Below are 23,007 nucleotides of genomic sequence, written 5' to 3'. Positions count from 1 at the left end.
GTGACGAGTTACATGCTGCCGACTTACAACTAGTCTACTATATATGAAAGTTTGTTTGCTTGTTTGTTTATGCATTCAGACCCTGCAGGAACGAGTACAACCAAACTTTGCATGGCCCCCTCTTTCATCCAGAGGAAGGTCGAGTGTTATGTTTGGATAACAATAATGAACTTCAGATTAAAGACAAATAATCCGCCTTCAAGCCTCGATTTGGGTCTTGTGCTTATACACTGTTTGCACTTTTTTATTTCCCCGGGAGCAATCGAGTGATGTAAAGAAGATATTATGTTTAGGTTGTGGTGACTTGTCAGAATAATAATATAATTAGTATTCTTATTACACGTGCATCTGTTAGTAAAAAGATTGTTGTCCACAGCTTTATTACAACACCTCCGTGCTCAGGCCTCGAGTGAGTATGTTGCTCACACACTGCCTGTTTTTTCCCTGGAAGCGATTGAGTAATATGTTTTGTGACAATCGTATGTTGAGCTTGTCGAGTAATTAATTGACTTTCCCCGGGCAACGCCGGGTACTCCAGCAAGCATTTCAATAAAAAACTTCTTACTGGGAGCAGACAAATTTGGTGGTAACTTCTCCTTCTTCTTCATCTTCTTCCTTCAACGAACGTCAGTATTTCTCGAGATGGTACGCACCGTAGCGTGAGGCGATAAACTTAATAACCCAGCAACATCAACGGCACGTTCACCAGTATCCATTTGACAAATTAACATCTAATTTCACTTCTCAGGTCACACTTTTACAATGCCTTTGAGCCAATCAACAGCACAGTACATTTATTTATGTGCAAAGCAAAGTACAGTAATTCTTTCTGCGATTTTATGATCTCCCGAGTTCTTTCGGCAATTTTGCGATCTGCTGATTTGGTACTTTAACGGTGTATTCTGGTGTCTTTAACAGTCTTGTATGTTCTGAAAGCACTCAAATAAAAGGTGTGGCTTTCAAAGCAATGCAAGTGTGAGTTGAAACGTCGCAAACCGGTTAATGGTGTTGATAAACATGACGACGTATTTGCGAAATGACGTAAAAAAGGGGAGATGTAAATCGAGGTGTTGCTGTACAGTCCTGTATTGGTTCACGGGTGCCAGCAGTTGGTTCGCGGGCGCCAGCTTGGTTCGCGGGCGCCAGCTTTGTTCGCGGGCGCCAGCAGTGTTGGTTCGCGGGTGCCAGCAGTGTTGGTTTGTGGGCGCCAGCTTGTTTCGCGGGCACCAGCAGTGTTGGTTTGTGGGCGCCAGCTTGTTTCGCGGGCACCATCTTGGTTTGCGGGCACCAGCAGTGTTGGTTCATGGGCGCCAGCTTGTTTCGCGGGCGCCAGCAGTGTTGGTTCGTGGGCACCAGCAGTGTTGGTTCGCGGGCGCCAGCAGTGACCACTATTTTTGTTGTGTATGTGTCTTGTCTGTCTGTCTGTCTCTGTTTGTGACTCTCTCCAGAGCATAGCTCCATGACGTTTGATGCGATCTTGATGAAACTTGGACACAAGCGAGATATAATGGTCTAGTTGTCTTTTTGTATGAGGGGCGTCCCACACCCCTTGTGGGCGGAGCCACACCCACTTGAACTTTTTATTTATTTATTTTTTCTCGATTTTTTTTCTCGCAATTTCATTTCCTAGAAGCTGTGCGTAATGTCCATAAGTACAACATAAAAAAATCCGATTTGATTTGGTCAATTTTGACGGAAGAGATAGGTTTTTACGGTAGGGCTTCCTCAAAAGCTTCCACTAACTCAATTGTACTTATCGTGGCATTGTTCAATAATGTCCGCGAACCATCGTCGCCTCCCGGCTTGTTAACATTTTAAAATCCTGAGGAGTTCTTGAAAGTGCAGTGTTCCATTACTGTAATGAAGTTTTAAAATTGCAACTCACTATTATACTCGGCCACTATCTGAAAGTTGCAAATTGCCATCTCCACCATGGTGCTCAGATCCAGTTGGATATTAAATTTTCTGGTAAAGACTCATTGAAGCACATAACCTCCAGGAAGATCTCATTGTGACAAACAAGATTCCAACTCCAGGAGAACGAGAAGAAAAGCAGAAGCAGAAAAGAAAGACGACACTGTGTTAATGTGACGTTCAAGCCATTTTAGTTCGAATTTGGATTCAAAATAAAATCCTCAAATCACAGTTGCTTTTGTCTTCACACAAGAGTTCAAGGAGCTAGTTATAAAGTCGTGTCCTTTTGTTATAAAGTCGTGAAAAAGAAAAAGACTTGAAATGCATTTTAGATGAGAATTTCTGTTTCACTTGTCCATGTTGTTTGGCAGCACCTAACAGGTGGCGTACCGTCCCAAGAGGAGTTGAGGGGTACTCCTGGTGAAGTGTGTGATAGTGTGGCTGTGGGGACATCAGCTTGTGGGAACAATGCAGCAGAAATCCATGAGCAGCAGTCACACTCCAACACGAGCACGCTGACAGAGCGTGAACCGAGCACGTCCAGCCTATGCAGTGTCGATGACGAGAGGTTGTCGGATTTTGAAGTTGCACGCCGGGTGTTCTGTGGAAGCCGGGAAAATGTCAACTTTGTTGTGGAGGTTTTTCGGCAGGTATGGTTATCTTTTTCCTCGTTGAATAACCCTTATTTACTTCATAATGCTTCAGAATATACTGCACTGCAGTTAATATAGCTCGTTGTCGATGTAGAAGCACCACCTGTGATGTAACCAAATTTGAATGTAAAATGTATATTACGTTCCACACATGCCTTGCTTCATGCATATTCATGTTTTGCCCATGTGTCTCGTCATCTCTGCCACAAGCAGGCAAGAGTGGCGTTGCCCTGTCTGGCAGGACTTGTGGTTGTTGTAGACAAGACACGGTTTTTACCGACGCATTTAGAGTGTTTTAAATACAGATAGTGATTTAAACCTCTGAAAATGTTGGTTAAACTGCCTGGAGAATTCTCATTCAAGAAACTGGACATGGAGGCCATTCCAGGATACAGGCCATTATATCTGCAGCAATGAAATGCTTGTTTCTTTCCATGCATTGTTGTAAAACCTTTTGATGAACACATTAAACACCACAAAGTGGACACTCGATTGAACGCCACAAAGTGGACACTCGATTGAACATGATAAAATGGATACGGGGTTGAACGTGATAAAATGGACACGGGGTTGAACGTGATAAAATGGACACGGGGTTGAACGTGATAAAATGGACACGGGGTTGAACGTGATAAAATGGACACGGGGTTGAACGTGACAGAATGGACACGGGGTTGAACGTGACAGAATGGACACGGGGTTGAACGTGACAGAATGGACACGGGGTTGAACGTGACAGAATGGACACGGGGTTGAACGTGACAGAATGGACACGGGGTTGAACGTGACAGAATGGACACGGGGTTGAACGTGACAGAATGGACACGGGGTTGAACGTGACAGAATGGACACGGGGTTGAACGTGACAGAATGGACACGGGGTTGAACGTGACAGAATGGACACGGGGTTGAACGTGACAGAATGGACACGCGATTGACTGCCACAAAATGGACACGCGATTGACTGCCACAAAATGGACACGCGATTGACTGCCACAAAATGGACACGCGATTGACTGCCACAAAATAGACACGCGATTGACTGCCACAAAATGGACACGCGATTGACTGCCACAAAATGGACACGCGATTGACTGCCACAAAATGGACACGAGCCTTTTTTTCCACCAGCCTGATCTCACGTCATCAATTCAGACCAGGTCACTCCACCTTGAACATGCTGCTCCGAATTGCCCAACAATGGGTGGAGGCCCTCAATATCACACATGAGAACAGGGCCATCTCTCTGGATATGTCTTGTGCTTTTGATACAGTCTGGCATCCCTCCTTGCTCTTCAAACTCTCTGCCTATTACTCGATGATCCATTTTCTGCACAGGGTCTGTTTCTGCTTTGACATGTCACGACAAGCTGTGAAAGCTTTCTGTAGTTATTCTTAATTTCCTATATGCCTTGAATGAAATTAATGTTGGGGGTCCAAAATTTTAACCAATGGAAGACGAAAATTTAAAGATTTTATATTTTGAAAGGATATTTTTCACTCATTTTTCTGGTATTTTATCTCCATTTGTTGTTCACTTTTGAAATGAACTCACCTTAGTACTTTCCCTCATTCGTATGACTTCCTGGATTGCAATAAAGTCAAATTTTATTTTCTTTGAAGTCATAGTTTTGTATGTTTAACCAGTGAAACGGCACAAATTTCACATTCAGCACCCTGGACAGTGGACAATGGCATTCAGGAGCACGGACAGCAGACAGTTGTGATCACAGTGTGAGGAGCAATATCACTTCATGATACAGACCTTATGAGGGACAACACAAACATTATATTCACTCAAAATCACTCTTCTGATATATACATATATATCTCCTCCTTTTCTTCTTCTTTCGGCTGCTCCCGTTAGGGGTCGCCACAGCGGATCATCCGTATGATCCACATAGTGATTTGGCACATGTTTTACGCTGGATGCCCTTCCTGACGCAACCCTGGTCGCCTCTTACGACACAGGGATATGGTACACCTATTTTAACCGGGGTATACACCGGCCCAGTACACTGGTACTCACTTCGCCGACCTCGGAAGGATGACAGGCTGAGTCAACCCCCTGATGTATTAATTCAGTGGCCCAACGGGGCTTGAACTCAGGACCTTTTGGATCCCAAGCCGCTGCCTGAACCACTGCGCCAACACCAGGCTCGATATATATATATATATATATATATATATATATATATATATATATATATATATATATATATATATATATATATATATATATATATATATATATATATATATATATATATATATATATATATATATATATATATATATATTGTTACGGAAATGGCCCTTCATATGCTGCTAAATATAGGATTAGCTCAAATCCCCCATTAAATGCATGTTTAGCTTGGTTGTTCGGTAAAATGGACGTTACGTGTGTGTCGGGAGATTTAGGATGCATGTTTTATTGTTCGTACAGTGGTGGTGTGCTGAGGGCTCCCTCTTATTCCTCCCCTCTCCGGACGATGGGCCCCACCCAGTCGGCTGAGGGGGAGTGGCCTGGAGAGGGAGGTGGAGCTTAGGGGAGTAGTTTGTCAGCTTCGTAAAGGGGGAGGAGCGAGTGGCTTCGAGCGAGCGAACAAAGACCTGGTAAAAAAGGGTTCAGTTTTGGGAAAATAGTTGGTTTTTCGAGGCGTGCTCGGGTTTTCGAAGCGAGCGAACAAAGGAGGGACAGTGTGGAATCTGCCGGGAGAGACGCTGAACCTGAGCGCGCCGAGTCTGCATTTTTGGCAGTAAGAGAGGCTGCCTGCATGCGGAGTCTGCCTTTTTGGGGCAGTGGGAGAGGTGGCCTGCATGTTGAGTCTGCCTTTTTGGGCAGTGGGAGAGGCGGCCTGCACGTCGAGTCGGCGATCGGCTCTTCTGAGGGGGTGGTTCTGCCGTGAGAGAAACGGCAGCCGGCTTTGAGAGGCGAGCATGGAAAAGGAAAGAAAAGGTGATTCTGCAGAGAAAGAAACTGAGAGGATGGAGTTGAGAAGTCGGGCTTCGAGGCGGGAAGACAAGAGAGGAAACGACGGAGCCTCTGACAGTCCTTGCTCACCTCACGGCTCGACACGTTTGCCGATCCGCTTGCCGGAACCCGGCACCCCGATTTGGGCCTTGTCTGGTGCACAGGCCAGGCCTGGATTTGTATGCAGGACCTTGAGAGAAATCAGCTGAGGCCCATCGTTGATCTGACGGTCTTGTGCCGTCGACCTTACGCGGGGTCAGAGCGTGCGGTGCGGAAAAGGAAGGCGAGCGCTGTCTCGCCACGCGGCGTGTTCGAGTTCGAGCTCGGGGCTCGAATCAGTGGACATCCGCTTGTTACGAGCGACATTCGTGCTTTTGACAATTTCCTCTCGTCCATGAAACCTCACCAAGTACTCTGTCTTGTCTGCATGCTGTTTGTCTGTCTTGTCTGCACGTTGTATAAGGCATATCTCGGTGGCGACCCCCTCAAAACCTGTAATCCGTAGTTCCCCAGTTAAGAACGGGTTAAAGATTGTTAATGAAAACATTGTCATGAATGGTTTGCTTGTGTCGAGTTCCCCGATGTTCCCCAATAAATCTGGTTGGTTCGTATGAAGTTGCCGCTATGGATTAATTTGTGTCGCATCGAGGAACGATCCGTTCGATTGGCATATAAAACCAAAATGGTTACAGACTGGCAGAAAACGCTCGGCATCTGACAAAACCAGTCTGTAACCGGGGTTCTATTTCCCCAACTGGTAAAGTCCAGGATTACGTTGGTATCGCAATTGAAGACACGTGACCCGAGGCCTGTGCCGAGCCAGCCGGCATTATAAACCCCGGAGACTGCGGTGGTGAGGGTGGCGCCAAGAGTCGGGTGAGAATCCCGCCACCCCGGATCCGCAAAAATATATATTTTTTTAATATGAAAGATAAGATAATGTGTTATCCTTTGTTTCAAACCATTGAATGATAATTGCTTCCAATTCGGGAAATTAAATGTCATTTTAATTCGCTAATGAAACCGGTAGTTTCGTGGGGGTGGCCCATTAGGGCCCAGCAGGCATTGGAATTTTAGTGGGCCAACCTCAGAGGGAGCGTATGAAAGGCATGGACCCACGATGTGCCTGGTTTGTTGCTTGGTTCTCGTTGGTTCGTTTGGTGGCTGTCGGTTCTTGGTTCTCTTTGGTTCGTCGGTTGTCGGTGTCACCTCATCACAGCGTATGCTTCTTTTTGGTATGTGACCAATGAGTCTCCACGTCCTTATTTATTTCGATCTCTTTTAAGAAATGGTGTGTGTGTGTGTGTGTGTGTGTGTGTGTGTGTGTGTGTGTGTGTGCGTGCGTGCGTGCGTGCGTGCGTGCGTGCGTGCGTGCGTGCGTGCGTGCGTGCGTGCGTGAGCGCATAATTTGGCAGCCTGATTACAGAGGTAGTTATGCTAAAGAGAGCCACCTTGGCCAGAGAAAATCATCTTGATGCTAGACCTAAGGTTCTTCAGGAGCTTGCATCACATGAGATCCGACCTTATCCACCTGCTCTGGCTGAAATCAATTGTCCTATAGGGGATAGGCACATTTTTAAACATTTCTTAATGAAACTTTGCACATGCAATCAACATTTGGGGGGGTCACATGAAACATGTAGCAACGTTTTTGATTTTACCCCCAGTTCACGCTTCAGGGGATGGTGACCTCGGGTCACAGGGGTAAAACAGAAGTTTAAAATTTTTTTTAAAAACCCTCTAAATTTGATATTGGATCATTCCTGATGGAGGTTTTTGTCATCTTTCAACTTTCCTTTGGCGGTAGGCGTGGAGATTTGCGATGGTGTGCCATCAACTTCGCTCTATTTGTGAAATTTCAGTTGCAAGCAACAGGAAACAACATTTGTGTTTATAAAGCTTCCAAATCGCTTTATGCTTCCTCCACACAGCATTCTAAGATGTCATTATAATTAACATTTTTGGCGCAGCAATGGCTTTGTTGAAGGCATTAGCCTATGGCAGCGTGATATCGAAACATTTTCAGTTTCCTTTTTACGTAACTTGTGACCAAATGCTGCACAGCACATGTATCTCGCATCTAGCATGAACCACATATATTTGTAAGCAGAGAACACATCAGATGAACAGTTAATTTTTGTTATTTTGAACACTCCATTCAATTTCAGCAAACTTCAAACAAGGGAGATTAATTTATTTGAAGTGGAGCCATCATTTCACCATATGACATTCAGCGATTTAAAAGCTGCACACATTTGATTATGCTTTCTGAACACACGGATCGGCAAGAGTCGAATCGGACCTTCCAGTAACTCACAAATACTATGAACATCTCGACATGAAACGGAATACAATAAACACAACTAATATCCCCGCAAGGTCTGCACATCCCGATCCACTGTTCCAGATTTGCCAAGTAGGTTCGTACACTTTTCCGGTTTAACCATTATTGCCCTGACCACGTAACACGTAACGCAAAGCGGAGTTAAGTGATTGGTTCACTCTGTGTATCTGTCTGTTTGTCTCAGTCAAGTCTTATGGTGGAGAAACTACTTAATTTCATTTGAATTTTATGTTTTCAACACGAATCTGGCAAATTGTACGGAATTTCGTCCTGAGCGTGCTTGCACACAGATGAGTGTGAAGTAATTATATGTATGTATGTATGTGTATATATATATATATATATATATATATATATATATATATATATATATATATATATATATATATATATATATATATATATATATATATATATATATATATATATATACACACACACTTTAGTCTGTCTGCCTGTCTGGCAGTCATAAAAAATTGAATATCATTCTCTGACTCTGTAAAATCCTCTTTATCTCTTTGCTGATGACTCCACCCTCTGCCGTACCATCTGTCATCCCTCAGACTGGCAAGCAGCAGCTTCTCCGTTCATTGCAGATCTGGGTAAAATCACAAACTGGTCCAACACGTGGAACATGTCTTTCAATCCAGACAAATGTCACACTCTCACTATGTCTCTCCGAAAGGACCGTTTGGAACCCCCCATCCACTTTCTCAGCAATCCTCTGGAAGAAGTCCTTCCTTTCAAGCTTCTGGGTCTCACTATCTGCCATGACTTTTCCTGGGAAAGCCACATTTCAAACCTCGCCTCCAAACCAGTCGCCGACTGGGAATCATCCGTCGTGCAAAGTCCTTCCTCGGCCCACCTGAGCTCTTGACCACTTACAAAGCTTTTGTCCGCAGCCTGATGGAGTACTGCTCTCCCCTCTGGGCTGGTGCTCCTGCCTCCCACCTTTCTCGGCTTCACGCTGTGGAAACCAAGGCATTTCTGATCATTGGCATCTCCCGCGATGAGGCTGAGTCTTTGGGCCTCTCACTCTCTCACCGCAGGCTGCTCGGTGGTCTTTCTGTCTTCTACCGTCTTCTCTCCAGCCTTGCCCCCCCTGCTCTCTCTGCGATTTGTCCCCACCACATTTCCACAGGGTGCTCAAGGTCCGCCAACAACCCCCTTCTGGTAAAACTACTAAAATCACGAATCACTGCTCACCTTCACTCTTTCATTCCTCTTTTTTCCTGCCGTTGGAATAAACTCCCTCTCTCGATTCAATCCCATTCTTCCCTCCAGGCCTTCAAAACAGCTGTTCACCACCACCTCTTATCATCCAAATCCTCGATCTTTTCTACCCCCGATAATCCACCCAAGCCCACCCACCTCCTTCAAATTCCCTGCTTTCCTTCCTGAAAGTCCCTGTAATATCCATCTTCTATTCCCCATGTTCCCCGCCCCATCCCTCTCCTTCCTACAGATCTCCGAATGTCTCTGTTCCCCACTGTTTTGTCCTTCCCACTCCCGCCCCTCTTGTCTCATGCCCCCCTTGCTGTGCGTTGTGTGTTAGCTTTCACACGAGCCTCGACAAGGTATTCAAAAAAAAATTTAACAAAAGGAAAAAAAAAAGAAAAGAGGAAACACTGTTTTAAGGGATGTTATAAAGGACACAAACAACAGCCACAAAAAATTTGTATCCATAATATAAAAGTAGCTCGGTCTTGGCATGCCTGCATCCTTCCATCCCTGCCTGCATTTGTGGGTCCACAATTGTCCTATCGGGAATAGCACTAATCAAGCCCAATCTGAAAACAGTGTGACATAGTTGAGTGAGGTTTAAAACAGTGTGACATCGTTGAGTGAGGTTTAAAACAGTGTGACATAGTTGAGTGAGGTTTAAAACAGTGTGACACAGTTGAGTGAGGTTTAAAACAGTGTGACACAGTTGAGTGAGGTTTAAAACAGTGTGACAGTTGAGTGAGGTTTAAAACAGTGTGACAGTTGAGTGAGGTTTAAAACAGTGTGACAGTTGAGTGAGGTTTAAAACAGTGTGACAGTTGAGTGAGGTTTAAAACAGTGTGACATAGTTGAGTGAGGTTTAAAACAGTGTGACATAATTGAGTGAGGTTTAAAACAGTGTGACATAGTTGAGTGAGGTTTAAAACAGTGTGACAGTTGAGTACGGTTTAAAACAGTGTGACATAGTTGAGTGAGGTTTAAAACAGTGTGACAGTTGAGTAAGGTTTAAAACATTGTGATAGTTGAGTACGGTGTAAAACAGTGTGATATAGTTGAGTGAGGTTTAAAACAGTGTGACATAGTTGAGTGAGGTTTAAAACAGTGTGACAGTTGAGTGAGGTTTAAAACAGTGTGACAGTTGAGTACGGTTTAAAACAGTGTGACAGTTGAGGACGGTTTAAAACAGTGTGACAGTTGAGTGAGGTTTAAAACAGTGTGACAGTTGAGTACGGTTTAAAACAGTGTGACAGTTGAGTACGGTTTAAAACAGTGTGACATTTGAGGACGGTTTAAAACAGTGTGACAGTTGAGTGAGGTTTAAAACAGTGTGACAGTTGAGTACAGTTTAAAACAGTGTGACATAGTTGAGTGAGGTTTAAAACAGTGTGACAGTTGAGTAAGGTTTAAAACAGTGTGACAGTTGAGTACGGTTTAAAACAGTGTGACAGTTGAGTGAGGTTTAAAACAGTGTGACAGTTGAGTACGGTTTAAAACAGTGTGACAGTTGAGTACGGTTTAAAACAGTGTGACATAGTTGAGTGAGGTTTAAAACAGTGTAACAGTTGAGTGAGGTTTAAAACAGTGTAACAGTTGAGTGAGGTTTAAAACAGTGTGACAGTTGAGTGAGGTTTAAAACAGTGTGACAGTTGAGTGAGGTTTAAAACAGTGTGACAGTTGAGTGAGGTTTAAAACAGTGTGACAGTTGAGTACGGTTTAAAACAGTGTGACAGTTGAGTAAGGTTTAAAACAGTGTGACAGTTGAGTACGGTTTAAAACAGTGTGACAGTTGAGTACGGTTTAAAACAGTGTGACAGTTGAGTACGGTTTAAAACAGTGTGAGATAGTTGAGTACGGTTTAAAACAGTGTAACAGTTGAGTGAGGTTTAAAACAGTGTAACAGTTGAGTGAGGTTTAAAACAGTGTGACAGTTGAGTGAGGTTTAAAACAGTGTGACAGTTGAGTACGGTTTAAAACAGTGTGACATAGTTGAGTACGGTTTAAAACAGTGTAACAGTTGAGTGAGGTTTAAAACAGTGTGACAGTTGAGTGAGGTTTAAAACTGTGACAGTTGAGTACGGTTTAAAACAGTGTGACATAGTTGAGTGAGGTTTAAAACAGTGTGACAGTTGAGTACGGTTTAAAACAGTGTGACATCGTTGAGTACGGTTTAAAACAGTGTGACATAGTTGAGTACGGTTTAAAACAGTGTGACAGTTGAGTATGGTTTAAAACAGTGTGACAGTTGAGTACGGTTTAAAACAGTGTGATAGTTGAGTACGGTTTAAAACAGTGTGACAGTTGAGTACGGTTTAAAACAGTGTGACAGTTGAGTACGGTTTAAAACAGTGTGACAGTTGAGTACGGTTTAAAACAGTGTGACAGTTGAGTACGGTTTAAAACAGTGTGACAGTTGAGTACGGTTTAAAACAGTGTGACAGTTGAGGACGGTTTAAAACAGTGTGACATAGTTGTGTGAGGTTTAAAACAGTGTGACAGTTGAGTGAGGTTTAAAACAGTGTGACAGTTGAGTACAGTTTAAAACAGTGTGACATAGTTGAGTGAGGTTTAAAACAGTGTGACAGTTGAGTGAGGTTTAAAATATTGTGACAGTTGAGTACGGTTTAAAACAGTGTAACAGTTGAGTGAGGTTTAAAACAGTGTGACAGCTGAGTGAGGTTTAAAACAGTGTGACAGTTGAGTACAGTTTAAAACAGTGTGACATAGTTGAGTGAGGTTTAAAACAGTGTGACAGTTGAGTAAGGTTTAAAACAGTGTGACATAGTTGAGTGCAGTTTAAAACAGTGTGACGTAGTTGAGTGAAGTTTAAAACAGTGTAACAGTTGAGTGAGGTTTAAAACAGTGTGACAGTTGAGTACGGTTTAAAACAGTGTGACAGTTGAGTGAGGTTTAAAACAGTGTGACAGTTGAGTACGGTTTAAAACAGTGTGACAGTTGAGTACGGTTTAAAACAGTGTGACAGTTGAGTACGGTTTAAAACAGTGTGACAGTTGAGTACGGTTTAAAACAGTGTGACAGTTGAGTACGGTTTAAAACAGTGTGACATAGTTGAGTACGGTTTAAAACAGTGTGACAGTTGAGTACGGTTTAAAACAGTGTGACAGTTGAGTACGGTTTAAAACAGTGTGACAGTTGAGTACGGTTTAAAACAGTGTGACATAGTTGTGTGAGGTTTAAAACAGTGTGACACAGTTGAGTGAGGTTTAAAACAGTGTAACAGTTGAGTGAGGTTTAAAACAGTGTAACAGTTGAGTGAGGTTTAAAACAGTGTGACAGTTGAGTGAGGTTTAAAACAGTGTGACATAGTTGAGTACGGTTTAAAACAGTGTGACATAGTTGAGTACGGTTTAAAACAGTGTGACATAGTTGAGTACGGTTTAAAACAGTGTGACATAGTTGAGTATGGTTTAAAACAGTGTGACATAGTTGAGTGAGGTTTAAAACAGTGTGACATAGTTGAGTGAGGTTTAAAACAGTGTGACATAGTTGAGTGAGGTTTAAAACAGTGTGACATAGTTGAGTACGGTTTAAAACAGTGTGACATAGTTGAGTACGGTTTAAAACAGTGTGACATAGTTGAGTACGGTTTAAAACAGTGTGACATAGTTGAGTACGGTTTAAAACAGTGTGACATAGTTGAGTACGGTTTAAAACAGTGTGACAGTTGAGTACGGTTTAAAACAGTGTGACAGTTGAGTACGGTTTAAAACAGTGTGACAGTTGAGTACGGTTTAAAACAGTGTGACAGTTGAGGACGGTTTAAAACAGTGTGACATAGTTGTGTGAGGTTTAAAACAGTGTGACAGTTGAGTGAGGTTTAAAACAGTGTGACAGTTGAGTACAGTTTAAAACAGTGTGACATAGTTGAGTGAGGTTTAAAACAGTGTGACAGTTGAGTAAGGTTTAAAACAGTGTGACATAGTTGAGTACAGTTTAAAACAGTGTGACATAGTTGAGTGAAGTTTAAAACAGTGTAACAGTTGAGTGAGGTTTAAAACAGTGTGACAGTTGAGTACGGTTTAAAACAGTGTGACAGTTGAGTGAGGTTTAAAACAGTGTGACAGTTGAGTACGGTTTAAAACAGTGTGACAGTTGAGTACGGTTTAAAACAGTGTGACATAGTTGAGTACGGTTTAAAACAGTGTGACAGTTGAGGACGGTTTAAAACAGTGTGACATAGTTGTGTGAGGTTTAAAACAGTGTGACAGTTGAGGACGGTTTAAAACAGTGTGACAGTTGAGTACGGTTTAAAACAGTGTGACAGTTGAGTACGGTTTAAAAGAGTGTGACAGTTGAGTACGGTTTAAAACAGTGTGACAGTTGAGTACGGTTTAAAACAGTGTGACAGTTGAGTACGGTTTAAAACAGTGTGACAGTTGAGTACGGTTTAAAACAGTGTGACAGTTGAGTACGGTTTAAAACAGTGTGACAGTTGAGTACGGTTTAAAACAGTGTGACAGTTGAGTACGGTTTAAAACAGTGTGACAGTTGAGTACGGTTTAAAACAGTGTGACAGTTGAGGACGGTTTAAAACAGTGCGACATAGTTGTGTGAAGTTTAAAACAGTGTGATATAGTTGAGTGAGGTTTAAAACAGTGTGACATAGTTGAGTGAGGTTTAAAACAGTGTAACACTTGAGTGAGGTTTAAAACAGTGTAACAGTTGAGTGAGGATTAAAACAGTGTGACAGTTGAGTGAGGTTTAAAACAGTGTGACAGTTGAGTGAGGTTTAAAACAGTGTGACAGTTGAGTACGGTTTAAAACAATGTGACATAGTTGAGTACGGTTTAAAACAGTGTGACATAGTTGAGTACGGTTTAAAACAGTGTGACATAGTTGAGTACGGTTTAAAACAGTGTGACATAGTTGAGTACGGTTTAAAACAGTGTGACATAGTTGAGTACGGTTTAAAACAGTGTGACAGTTGAGTACGGTTTAAAACAGTGTGACAGTTGAGTACGGTTTAAAACAGTGTGACAGTTGAGTACGGTTTAAAACAGTGTGACAGTTGAGTACGGTTTAAAACAGTGTGACAGTTGAGTACGGTTTAAAACAGTGTGACAGTTGAGTACGGTTTAAAACAGTGTGACAGTTGAGTACGGTTTAAAACAGTGTGACAGTTGAGGACGGTTTAAAACAGTGTGACGTAGTTGTGTGAGGTTTAAAACAGTGTGACATCGTTGAGTGAGGTTTAAAACAGTGTGACATAGTTGAGTGAGGTTTAAAACAGTGTAACAGTTGAGTGAGGTTTAAAACAGTGGAACAGTTGAGTGAAGTTTAAAACAGTGTAACAGTTGAGTGAGGTTTAAAACAGTGTGACAGTTGAGTGAGGTTTAAAACAGTGTGACAGTTGAGTACGGTTTAAAACAGTGTGACAGTTGAGTACGGTTTAAAACAGTGTGACAGTTGAGTACGGTTTAAAACAGTGTGACAGTTGAGTACGGTTTAAAACAGTGTGACAGTTGAGTACGGTTTAAAACAGTGTGACATAGTTGTGTGAAGTTTAAAACAGTGTGACATAGTTGAGTGAGGTTTAAAACAGTGTGACATAGTTGAGTGAGGTTTAAAACAGTGTAACAGTTGAGTGAGGTTTAAAACAGTGTAACAGTTGAGTGAGGTTTAAAACAGTGTGACAGTTGAGTGAGGTTTAAAACAGTGTGACAGTTGAGTACGGTTTAAAACAATGTGACATAGTTGAGTACGGTTTAAAACAGTGTGACATAGTTGAGTACGGTTTAAAACAGTGTGACATAGTTGAGTACGGTTTAAAACAGTGTGACATAGTTGAGTACGGTTTAAAACAGTGTGACATAGTTGAGTACGGTTTAAAACAGTGTGACATAGTTGAGTACGGTTTAAAACAGTGTGACATAGTTGAGTACGGTTTAAAACAGTGTGACAGTTGAGTACGGTTTAAAACAGTGTGACAGTTGAGTACGGTTTAAAACAGTGTGACAGTTGAGGACGGTTTAAAACAGTGTGACATAGTTGTGTGAGGTTTAAAACAGTGTGACAGTTGAGTGAAGTTTAAAACTGTGACAGTTGAGTACGGTTTAAAACAGTGTAACAGTTGAGTGAGGTTTAAAACAGTGTGACAGTTGAGTGAGGTTTAAAACAGTGTGACAGTTGAGTACAGTTTAAAACAGTGTGACAGTTGAGTGAGGTTTAAAACAGTGTGACAGTTGAGTACGGTTTAAAACAGTGTGACAGTTGAGTGAGGTTTAAAACAGTGTGACAGTTGAGTGAGGTTTAAAACAGTGTGACAGTTGAGTACGGTTTAAAACAGTGTGACAGTTGAGTACGGTTTAAAACAGTGTGACATAGTTGAGTACGGTTTAAAACAGTGTGACAGTTGAGGACGGTTTAAAACAGTGTGACATAGTTGTGTGAGGTTTAAAACAGTGTGACAGTTGAGGACGGTTTAAAACAGTGTGACAGTTGAGTACGGTTTAAAACAGTGTGACAGTTGAGTACGGTTTAAAACAGTGTGACAGTTGAGTACGGTTTAAAACAGTGTGACAGTTGAGTACGGTTTAAAACAGTGTGACAGTTGAGTACGGTTTAAAACAGTGTGACAGTTGAGTACGGTTTAAAACAGTGTGACAGTTGAGTACGGTTTAAAACAGTGTGACAGTTGAGGACGGTTTAAAACAGTGTGACAGTTGAGGACGGTTTAAAACAGTGTGACATAGTTGTGTGAAGTTTAAAACAGTGTGACATAGTTGAGTGAGGTTTAAAACAGTGTGACATAGTTGAGTGAGGTTTAAAACAGTGTAACACTTGAGTGAGGTTTAAAACAGTGTAACAGTTGAGTGAGGATTAAAACAGTGTGACAGTTGAGTGAGGTTTAAAACAGTGTGACAGTTGAGTACGGTTTAAAACAATGTGACATAGTTGAGTACGGTTTAAAACAGTGTGACATAGTTGAGTACGGTTTAAAACAGTGTGACATAGTTGAGTACGGTTTAAAACAGTGTGACATAGTTGAGTACGGTTTAAAACAGTGTGACATAGTTGAGTACGGTTTAAAACAGTGTGACAGTTGAGTACGGTTTAAAACAGTGTGACAGTTGAGTACGGTTTAAAACAGTGTGACAGTTGAGTACGGTTTAAAACAGTGTGACAGTTGAGTACGGTTTAAAACAGTGTGACAGTTGAGTACGGTTTAAAACAGTGTGACAGTTGAGTACGGTTTAAAACAGTGTGACAGTTGAGGACGGTTTAAAACAGTGTGACGTAGTTGTGTGAGGTTTAAAACAGTGTGACATCGTTGAGTGAGGTTTAAAACAGTGTGACATCGTTGAGTGAGGTTTAAAACAGTGTGACATAGTTGAGTGAGGTTTAAAACAGTGTAACAGTTGAGTGAGGTTTAAAACAGTGGAACAGTTGAGTGAGGTTTAAAACAGTGTAACAGTTGAGTGAGGTTTAAAACAGTGTGACAGTTGAGTGAGGTTTAAAACAGTGTGACAGTTGAGTATGGTTTAAAACAATGTGACATAGTTGAGTACGGTTTAAAACAGTGTGACATAGTTGAGTACGGTTTAAAACAGTGTGACATAGTTGAGTGAGGTTTAAAACAGTGTGACAGTTGAGTGAGGTTTAAAACAGTGTGACAGTTGAGGACGGTTTAAAACAGTGTGACATAGTTGAGTGAGGTTTAAAACAGTGTGACATAGTTGAGTGAGGTTTAAAACAGTGTGAAATAGTTGAGTGAGGTTTAAAACAGTGTGACATAGTTGAGTGAGGTTTAAAACAGTGTGACATAGTTGTGTGAGGTTTAAAACAGTGTGACATAGTTGAGTGAGGTTTAAAACAGTGTGACATAGTTGAGTGAGGTTTAAAACAGTGTAACAGTTGAGTGAGGTTTAAAACAGTGTAACAGTTGAGTGAGGTTTAAAACAGTGTGACAGTTGAGTGAGGTTTAAAACAGTGTGACAGTTGAGTACGGTTTAAAACAATGTGACATAGTTGAGTACGGTTTAAAACAGTGTGACATAGTTGAGTACGGTTTAAAACAATGTGACATAGTTGAGTACGGTTTAAAACAGTGTGACATAGTTGAGTACGGTTTAAAACAGTGTGACATAGTTGAGTGAGGTTTAAAACAGTGTGACAGTTGAGTGAGGTTTAAAACAGTGTGACAGTTGAGGACGGTTTAAAACAGTGTGACATAGTTGAGTGAGGTTTAAAACAGTGTGACAGTTGAGGACGGTTTAAAACAGTGTGAAATAGTTGAGTGAGGTTTAAAACAGTGTGACATAGTTGAGTGAGGTTTAAAACAGTGTGACATAGTTGTGTGAGGTTTAAAACAGTGTGACATAGTTGAGTGAGGTTTAAAACAGTGTGACATAGTTGAGTGAGGTTTAAAACAGTGTAACAGTTGAGTGAGGTTTAAAACAGTGTAACAGTTGAGTGAGGTTTAAAACAGTGTGACAGTTGAGTGAGGTTTAAAACAGTGTGACAGTTGAGTACGGTTTAAAACAATGTGACATAGTTGAGTACGGTTTAAAACAGTGTGACATAGTTGAGTACGGTTTAAAACAGTGTGACAGTTGAGTGAGGTTTAAAACAGTGTGACAGTTGAGTGAGGTTTAAAACAGTGTGACAGTTGAGTACGGTTTAAAACAATGTGACATAGTTGAGTACGGTTTAAAACAATGTGACATAGTTGAGTACGGTTTAAAACAGTGTGACATAGTTGAGTGAGGTTTAAAACAGTGTGACAGTTGAGTGAGGTTTAAAACAGTGTGACAGTTGAGGACGGTTTAAAACAGTGTGACATAGCTGAGTGAGGTTTAAAACAGTGTGACAGTTGAGGACGGTTTAAAACAGTGTGACATAGTTGAGTGAGGTTTAAAACAGTGTGACATAGTTGAGTGAGGTTTAAAACAGTGTGACAGTTGAGGACGGTTTAAAACAGTGTGACATAGTTGAGTGAGGTTTAAAACAGTGTGACATAGTTGAGTGAGGTTTAAAACAGTGTGACATAGTTGTGTGAGGTTTAAAACAGTGTGACATCGTTGAGTGAGGTTTAAAACAGTGTGACATAGTTGAGTGAGGTTTAAAACAGTGTTACAGTTGAGTGAGGTTTAAAACAGTGTAACAGTTGAGTGAGGTTTAAAACAGTGTGACAGTTGAGTACGGTTTAAAACAGTGTGACAGTTGAGTGAGGTTTAAAACAGTGTGACAGTTGAGTGAGGTTTAAAACAGTGTGACAGTTGAGTACGGTTTAAAACAGTGTGACAGTTGAGTACGGTTTAAAACAGTGTGACATAGTTGAGTACGGTTTAAAACAGTGTGACAGTTGAGGACGGTTTAAAACAGTGTGACATAGTTGTGTGAGGTTTAAAACAGTGTGACAGTTGAGGACGGTTTAAAACAGTGTGACAGTTGAGTACGGTTTAAAACAGTGTGACAGTTGAGTACGGTTTAAAACAGTGTGACAGTTGAGTACGGTTTAAAACAGTGTGACAGTTGAGTACGGTTTAAAACAGTGTGACAGTTGAGTACGGTTTAAAACAGTGTGACAGTTGAGTACGGTTTAAAACAGTGTGACAGTTGAGGACGGTTTAAAACAGTGTGACAGTTGAGGACGGTTTAAAACAGTGTGACATAGTTGTGTGAAGTTTAAAACAGTGTGACATAGTTGAGTGAGGTTTAAAACAGTGTGACATAGTTGAGTGAGGTTTAAAACAGTGTAACACTTGAGTGAGGTTTAAAACAGTGTAACAGTTGAGTGAGGATTAAAACAGTGTGACAGTTGAGTGAGGTTTAAAACAGTGTGACAGTTGAGTACGGTTTAAAACAATGTGACATAGTTGAGTACGGTTTAAAACAGTGTGACATAGTTGAGTACGGTTTAAAACAGTGTGACATAGTTGAGTACGGTTTAAAACAGTGTGACATAGTTGAGTACGGTTTAAAACAGTGTGACATAGTTGAGTACGGTTTAAAACAGTGTGACAGTTGAGTACGGTTTAAAACAGTGTGACAGTTGAGTACGGTTTAAAACAGTGTGACAGTTGAGTACGGTTTAAAACAGTGTGACAGTTGAGTACGGTTTAAAACAGTGTGACAGTTGAGTACGGTTTAAAACAGTGTGACAGTTGAGTACGGTTTAAAACAGTGTGACAGTTGAGGACGGTTTAAAACAGTGTGACGTAGTTGTGTGAGGTTTAAAACAGTGTGACGTAGTTGTGTGAGGTTTAAAACAGTGTGACATCGTTGAGTGAGGTTTAAAACAGTGTGACATCGTTGAGTGAGGTTTAAAACAGTGTGACATAGTTGAGTGAGGTTTAAAACAGTGTAACAGTTGAGTGAGGTTTAAAACAGTGGAACAGTTGAGTGAGGTTTAAAACAGTGTAACAGTTGAGTGAGGTTTAAAACAGTGTGACAGTTGAGTGAGGTTTAAAACAGTGTGACAGTTGAGTACGGTTTAAAACAATGTGACATAGTTGAGTACGGTTTAAAACAGTGTGACATAGTTGAGTACGGTTTAAAACAGTGTGACATAGTTGAGTGAGGTTTAAAACAGTGTGACAGTTGAGTGAGGTTTAAAACAGTGTGACAGTTGAGGACGGTTTAAAACAGTGTGACATAGTTGAGTGAGGTTTAAAACAGTGTGACAGTTGAGGACGGTTTAAAACAGTGTGAAATAGTTGAGTGAGGTTTAAAACAGTGTGACATAGTTGAGTGAGGTTTAAAACAGTGTGACATAGTTGTGTGAGGTTTAAAACAGTGTGACATAGTTGAGTGAGGTTTAAAACAGTGTGACATAGTTGAGTGAGGTTTAAAACAGTGTAACAGTTGAGTGAGGTTTAAAACAGTGTAACAGTTGAGTGAGGTTTAAAACAGTGTGACAGTTGAGTGAGGTTTAAAACAGTGTGACAGTTGAGTACGGTTTAAAACAATGTGACATAGTTGAGTACGGTTTAAAACAGTGTGACATAGTTGAGTACGGTTTAAAACAATGTGACATAGTTGAGTACGGTTTAAAACAGTGTGACATCGTTGAGTGAGGTTTAAAACAGTGTGACATCAGTAGTGAGGTTTAAAACAGTGTGACATAGTTGAGTGAGGTTTAAAACAGTGGTGAGTGAGGTTTAAAACAGTTGTTGAGTGAGGTTTAAAACAGTGGAACAGTTGAGTGAGGTTTAAAACAGTGTAACAGTGAGGTTTAAAACAGTGTAACAGTTGAGTGAGGTTTAAAACAGTGTGACAGTTGAGTGAGGTTTAAAACAGTGTGACAGTTGAGTACGGTTTAAAACAATGTGACATAGTTGAGTACGGTTTAAAACAGTGTGACATAGTTGAGTACGGTTTAAAACAGTGTGACATAGTTGAGTGAGGTTTAAAACAGTGTGACAGTTGAGTGAGGTTTAAAACAGTGTGACAGTTGAGGACGGTTTAAAACAGTGTGACATAGTTGAGTGAGGTTTAAAACAGTGTGACAGTTGAGGACGGTTTAAAACAGTGTGAAATAGTTGAGTGAGGTTTAAAACAGTGTGACATAGTTGAGTGAGGTTTAAAACAGTGTGACATAGTTGTGTGAGGTTTAAAACAGTGTGACATAGTTGAGTGAGGTTTAAAACAGTGTGACATAGTTGAGTGAGGTTTAAAACAGTGTAACAGTTGAGTGAGGTTTAAAACAGTGTAACAGTTGAGTGAGGTTTAAAACAGTGTGACAGTTGAGTGAGGTTTAAAACAGTGTGACAGTTGAGTACGGTTTAAAACAATGTGACATAGTTGAGTACGGTTTAAAACAGTGTGACATAGTTGAGTACGGTTTAAAACAATGTGACATAGTTGAGTACGGTTTAAAACAGTGTGACATAGTTGAGTGAGGTTTAAAACAGTGTGACAGTTGAGTGAGGTTTAAAACAGTGTGACAGTTGAGGACGGTTTAAAACAGTGTGACATAGTTGAGTGAGGTTTAAAACAGTGTGACAGTTGAGGACGGTTTAAAACAGTGTGAAATAGTTGAGTGAGGTTTAAAACAGTGTGACATAGTTGAGTGAGGTTTAAAACAGTGTGACATAGTTGTGTGAGGTTTAAAACAGTGTGACATAGTTGAGTGAGGTTTAAAACAGTGTGACATAGTTGAGTGAGGTTTAAAACAGTGTAACAGTTGAGTGAGGTTTAAAACAGTGTAACAGTTGAGTGAGGTTTAAAACAGTGTGACAGTTGAGTGAGGTTTAAAACAGTGTGACAGTTGAGTACGGTTTAAAACAATGTGACATAGTTGAGTACGGTTTAAAACAGTGTGACATAGTTGAGTACGGTTTAAAACAGTGTGACAGTTGAGTGAGGTTTAAAACAGTGTGACAGTTGAGTGAGGTTTAAAACAGTGTGACAGTTGAGTACGGTTTAAAACAATGTGACATAGTTGAGTACGGTTTAAAACAGTGTGACATAGTTGAGTGAGGTTTAAAACAGTGTGACAGTTGAGTGAGGTTTAAAACAGTGTGACAGTTGAGGACGGTTTAAAACAGTGTGACATAGCTGAGTGAGGTTTAAAACAGTGTGACAGTTGAGGACGGTTTAAAACAGTGTGACATAGTTGAGTGAGGTTTAAAACAGTGTGACATAGTTGAGTGAGGTTTAAAACAGTGTGACAGTTGAGGACGGTTTAAAACAGTGTGACATAGTTGAGTGAGGTTTAAAACAGTGTGACATAGTTGAGTGAGGTTTAAAACAGTGTGACATAGTTGTGTGAGGTTTAAAACAGTGTGACATAGTTGAGTGAGGTTTAAAACAGTGTGACATAGTTGAGTGAGGTTTAAAACAGTGTTACAGTTGAGTGAGGTTTAAAACAGTGTAACAGTTGAGTGAGGTTTAAAACAGTGTTACAGTTGAGTGAGGTTTAAAACAGTGTAACAGTTGAGTGAGGTTTAAAACAGTGTAACAGTTGAGTGAGGTTTAAAACAGTGTGACAGTTGAGTGAGGTTTAAAACAGTGTGACAGTTGAGTACGGTTTAAAACAGTGTGACATAGTTGAGTACGGTTTAAAACAGTGTGACATAGTTGAGTGCGGTTTAAAACAGTGTGACATAGTTGAGTACGGTTTAAAACAGTGTGACATAGTTGAGTGAGGTTTAAAACAGTGTGACATAGTTGAGTGAGGTTTAAAACAGTGTGACAGTTGAGGACGGTTTAAAACAGTGTGACATAGTTGAGTGAGGTTTAAAACAGTGTGACAGTTGAGGACGGTTTAAAACAGTGTGACATAGTTGAGTGAGGTTTAAAACAGTGTGACATAGTTTAGTGAGGTTTAAAACAGTGTGACATAGTTGAGTGAGGTTTAAAACAGTGTGACAGTTGAGTGAGGTTTAAAACAGTGTGACAGTTGAGTACGGTTTAAAACAATGTGACATAGTTGAGTACGGTTTAAAACAGTGTGACATAGTTGAGTACGGTTTAAAACAGTGTGACATAGTTGAGTACGGTTTAAAACAGTGTGACATAGTTGAGTGAGGTTTAAAACAGTGTGACAGTTGAGTGAGGTTTAAAACAGTGTGACAGTTGAGGACGGTTTAAAACAGTGTGACATAGTTGAGTGAGGTTTAAAACAGTGTGACAGTTGAGTGAGGTTTAAAACAGTGTGACATAGTTGAGTGAGGTTTAAAACAGTGTGACATAGTTGAGTGAGGTTTAAAACAGTGTGACATAGTTGAGTGAGGTTTAAAACAGTGTGACAGTTGAGTGAGGTTTAAAACAGTGTGACATAGTTGAGTGAGGTTTAAAACAGTGTGACAGTTGAGTACGGTTTAAAACAGTGTGACAGTTGAGTACGGTTTAAAACAGTGTGACAGTTGAGTAAGGTTTAAAACAGTGTGACGGTTGAGTACGGTTTAAAACAGTGTGACATAGTTGAGTGAGGT

The 23,007-nt window shown here is 40.8% G+C and overlaps 1 protein-coding gene across 6 annotated transcripts in view; it reads left to right on the top strand.

The window, feature by feature from the left end:
- Positions 1-23,007, top strand: part of RALGAPA1 (Ral GTPase activating protein catalytic subunit alpha 1) — a 207,957-nt gene that overhangs the window by 71,339 nt on the left and 113,611 nt on the right. For all 6 annotated transcript variants that reach the window (XR_015061424.1, XM_085893990.1, XM_085893992.1 and 3 more), the window contains one exon: positions 2,286-2,564. Coding sequence is in view for 5 of the 6 variants with exons in the window: in XM_085893990.1 (XP_085750116.1) it covers positions 2,286-2,564 (279 nt within the window). In the remaining variant the exon portion in view is untranslated. The remainder of the gene's footprint in view (positions 1-2,285; positions 2,565-23,007) is intronic.

This window comes from Eptatretus burgeri, chromosome 9 (genome assembly GCF_056783735.1).
Source record: "Eptatretus burgeri isolate ZD-2024b chromosome 9, Ebu_testis_v1, whole genome shotgun sequence".
NCBI classification, from domain to species: domain Eukaryota; kingdom Metazoa; phylum Chordata; class Myxini; order Myxiniformes; family Myxinidae; genus Eptatretus; species Eptatretus burgeri.
This window is presented reverse-complemented; position numbering and strand designations above follow the sequence as displayed.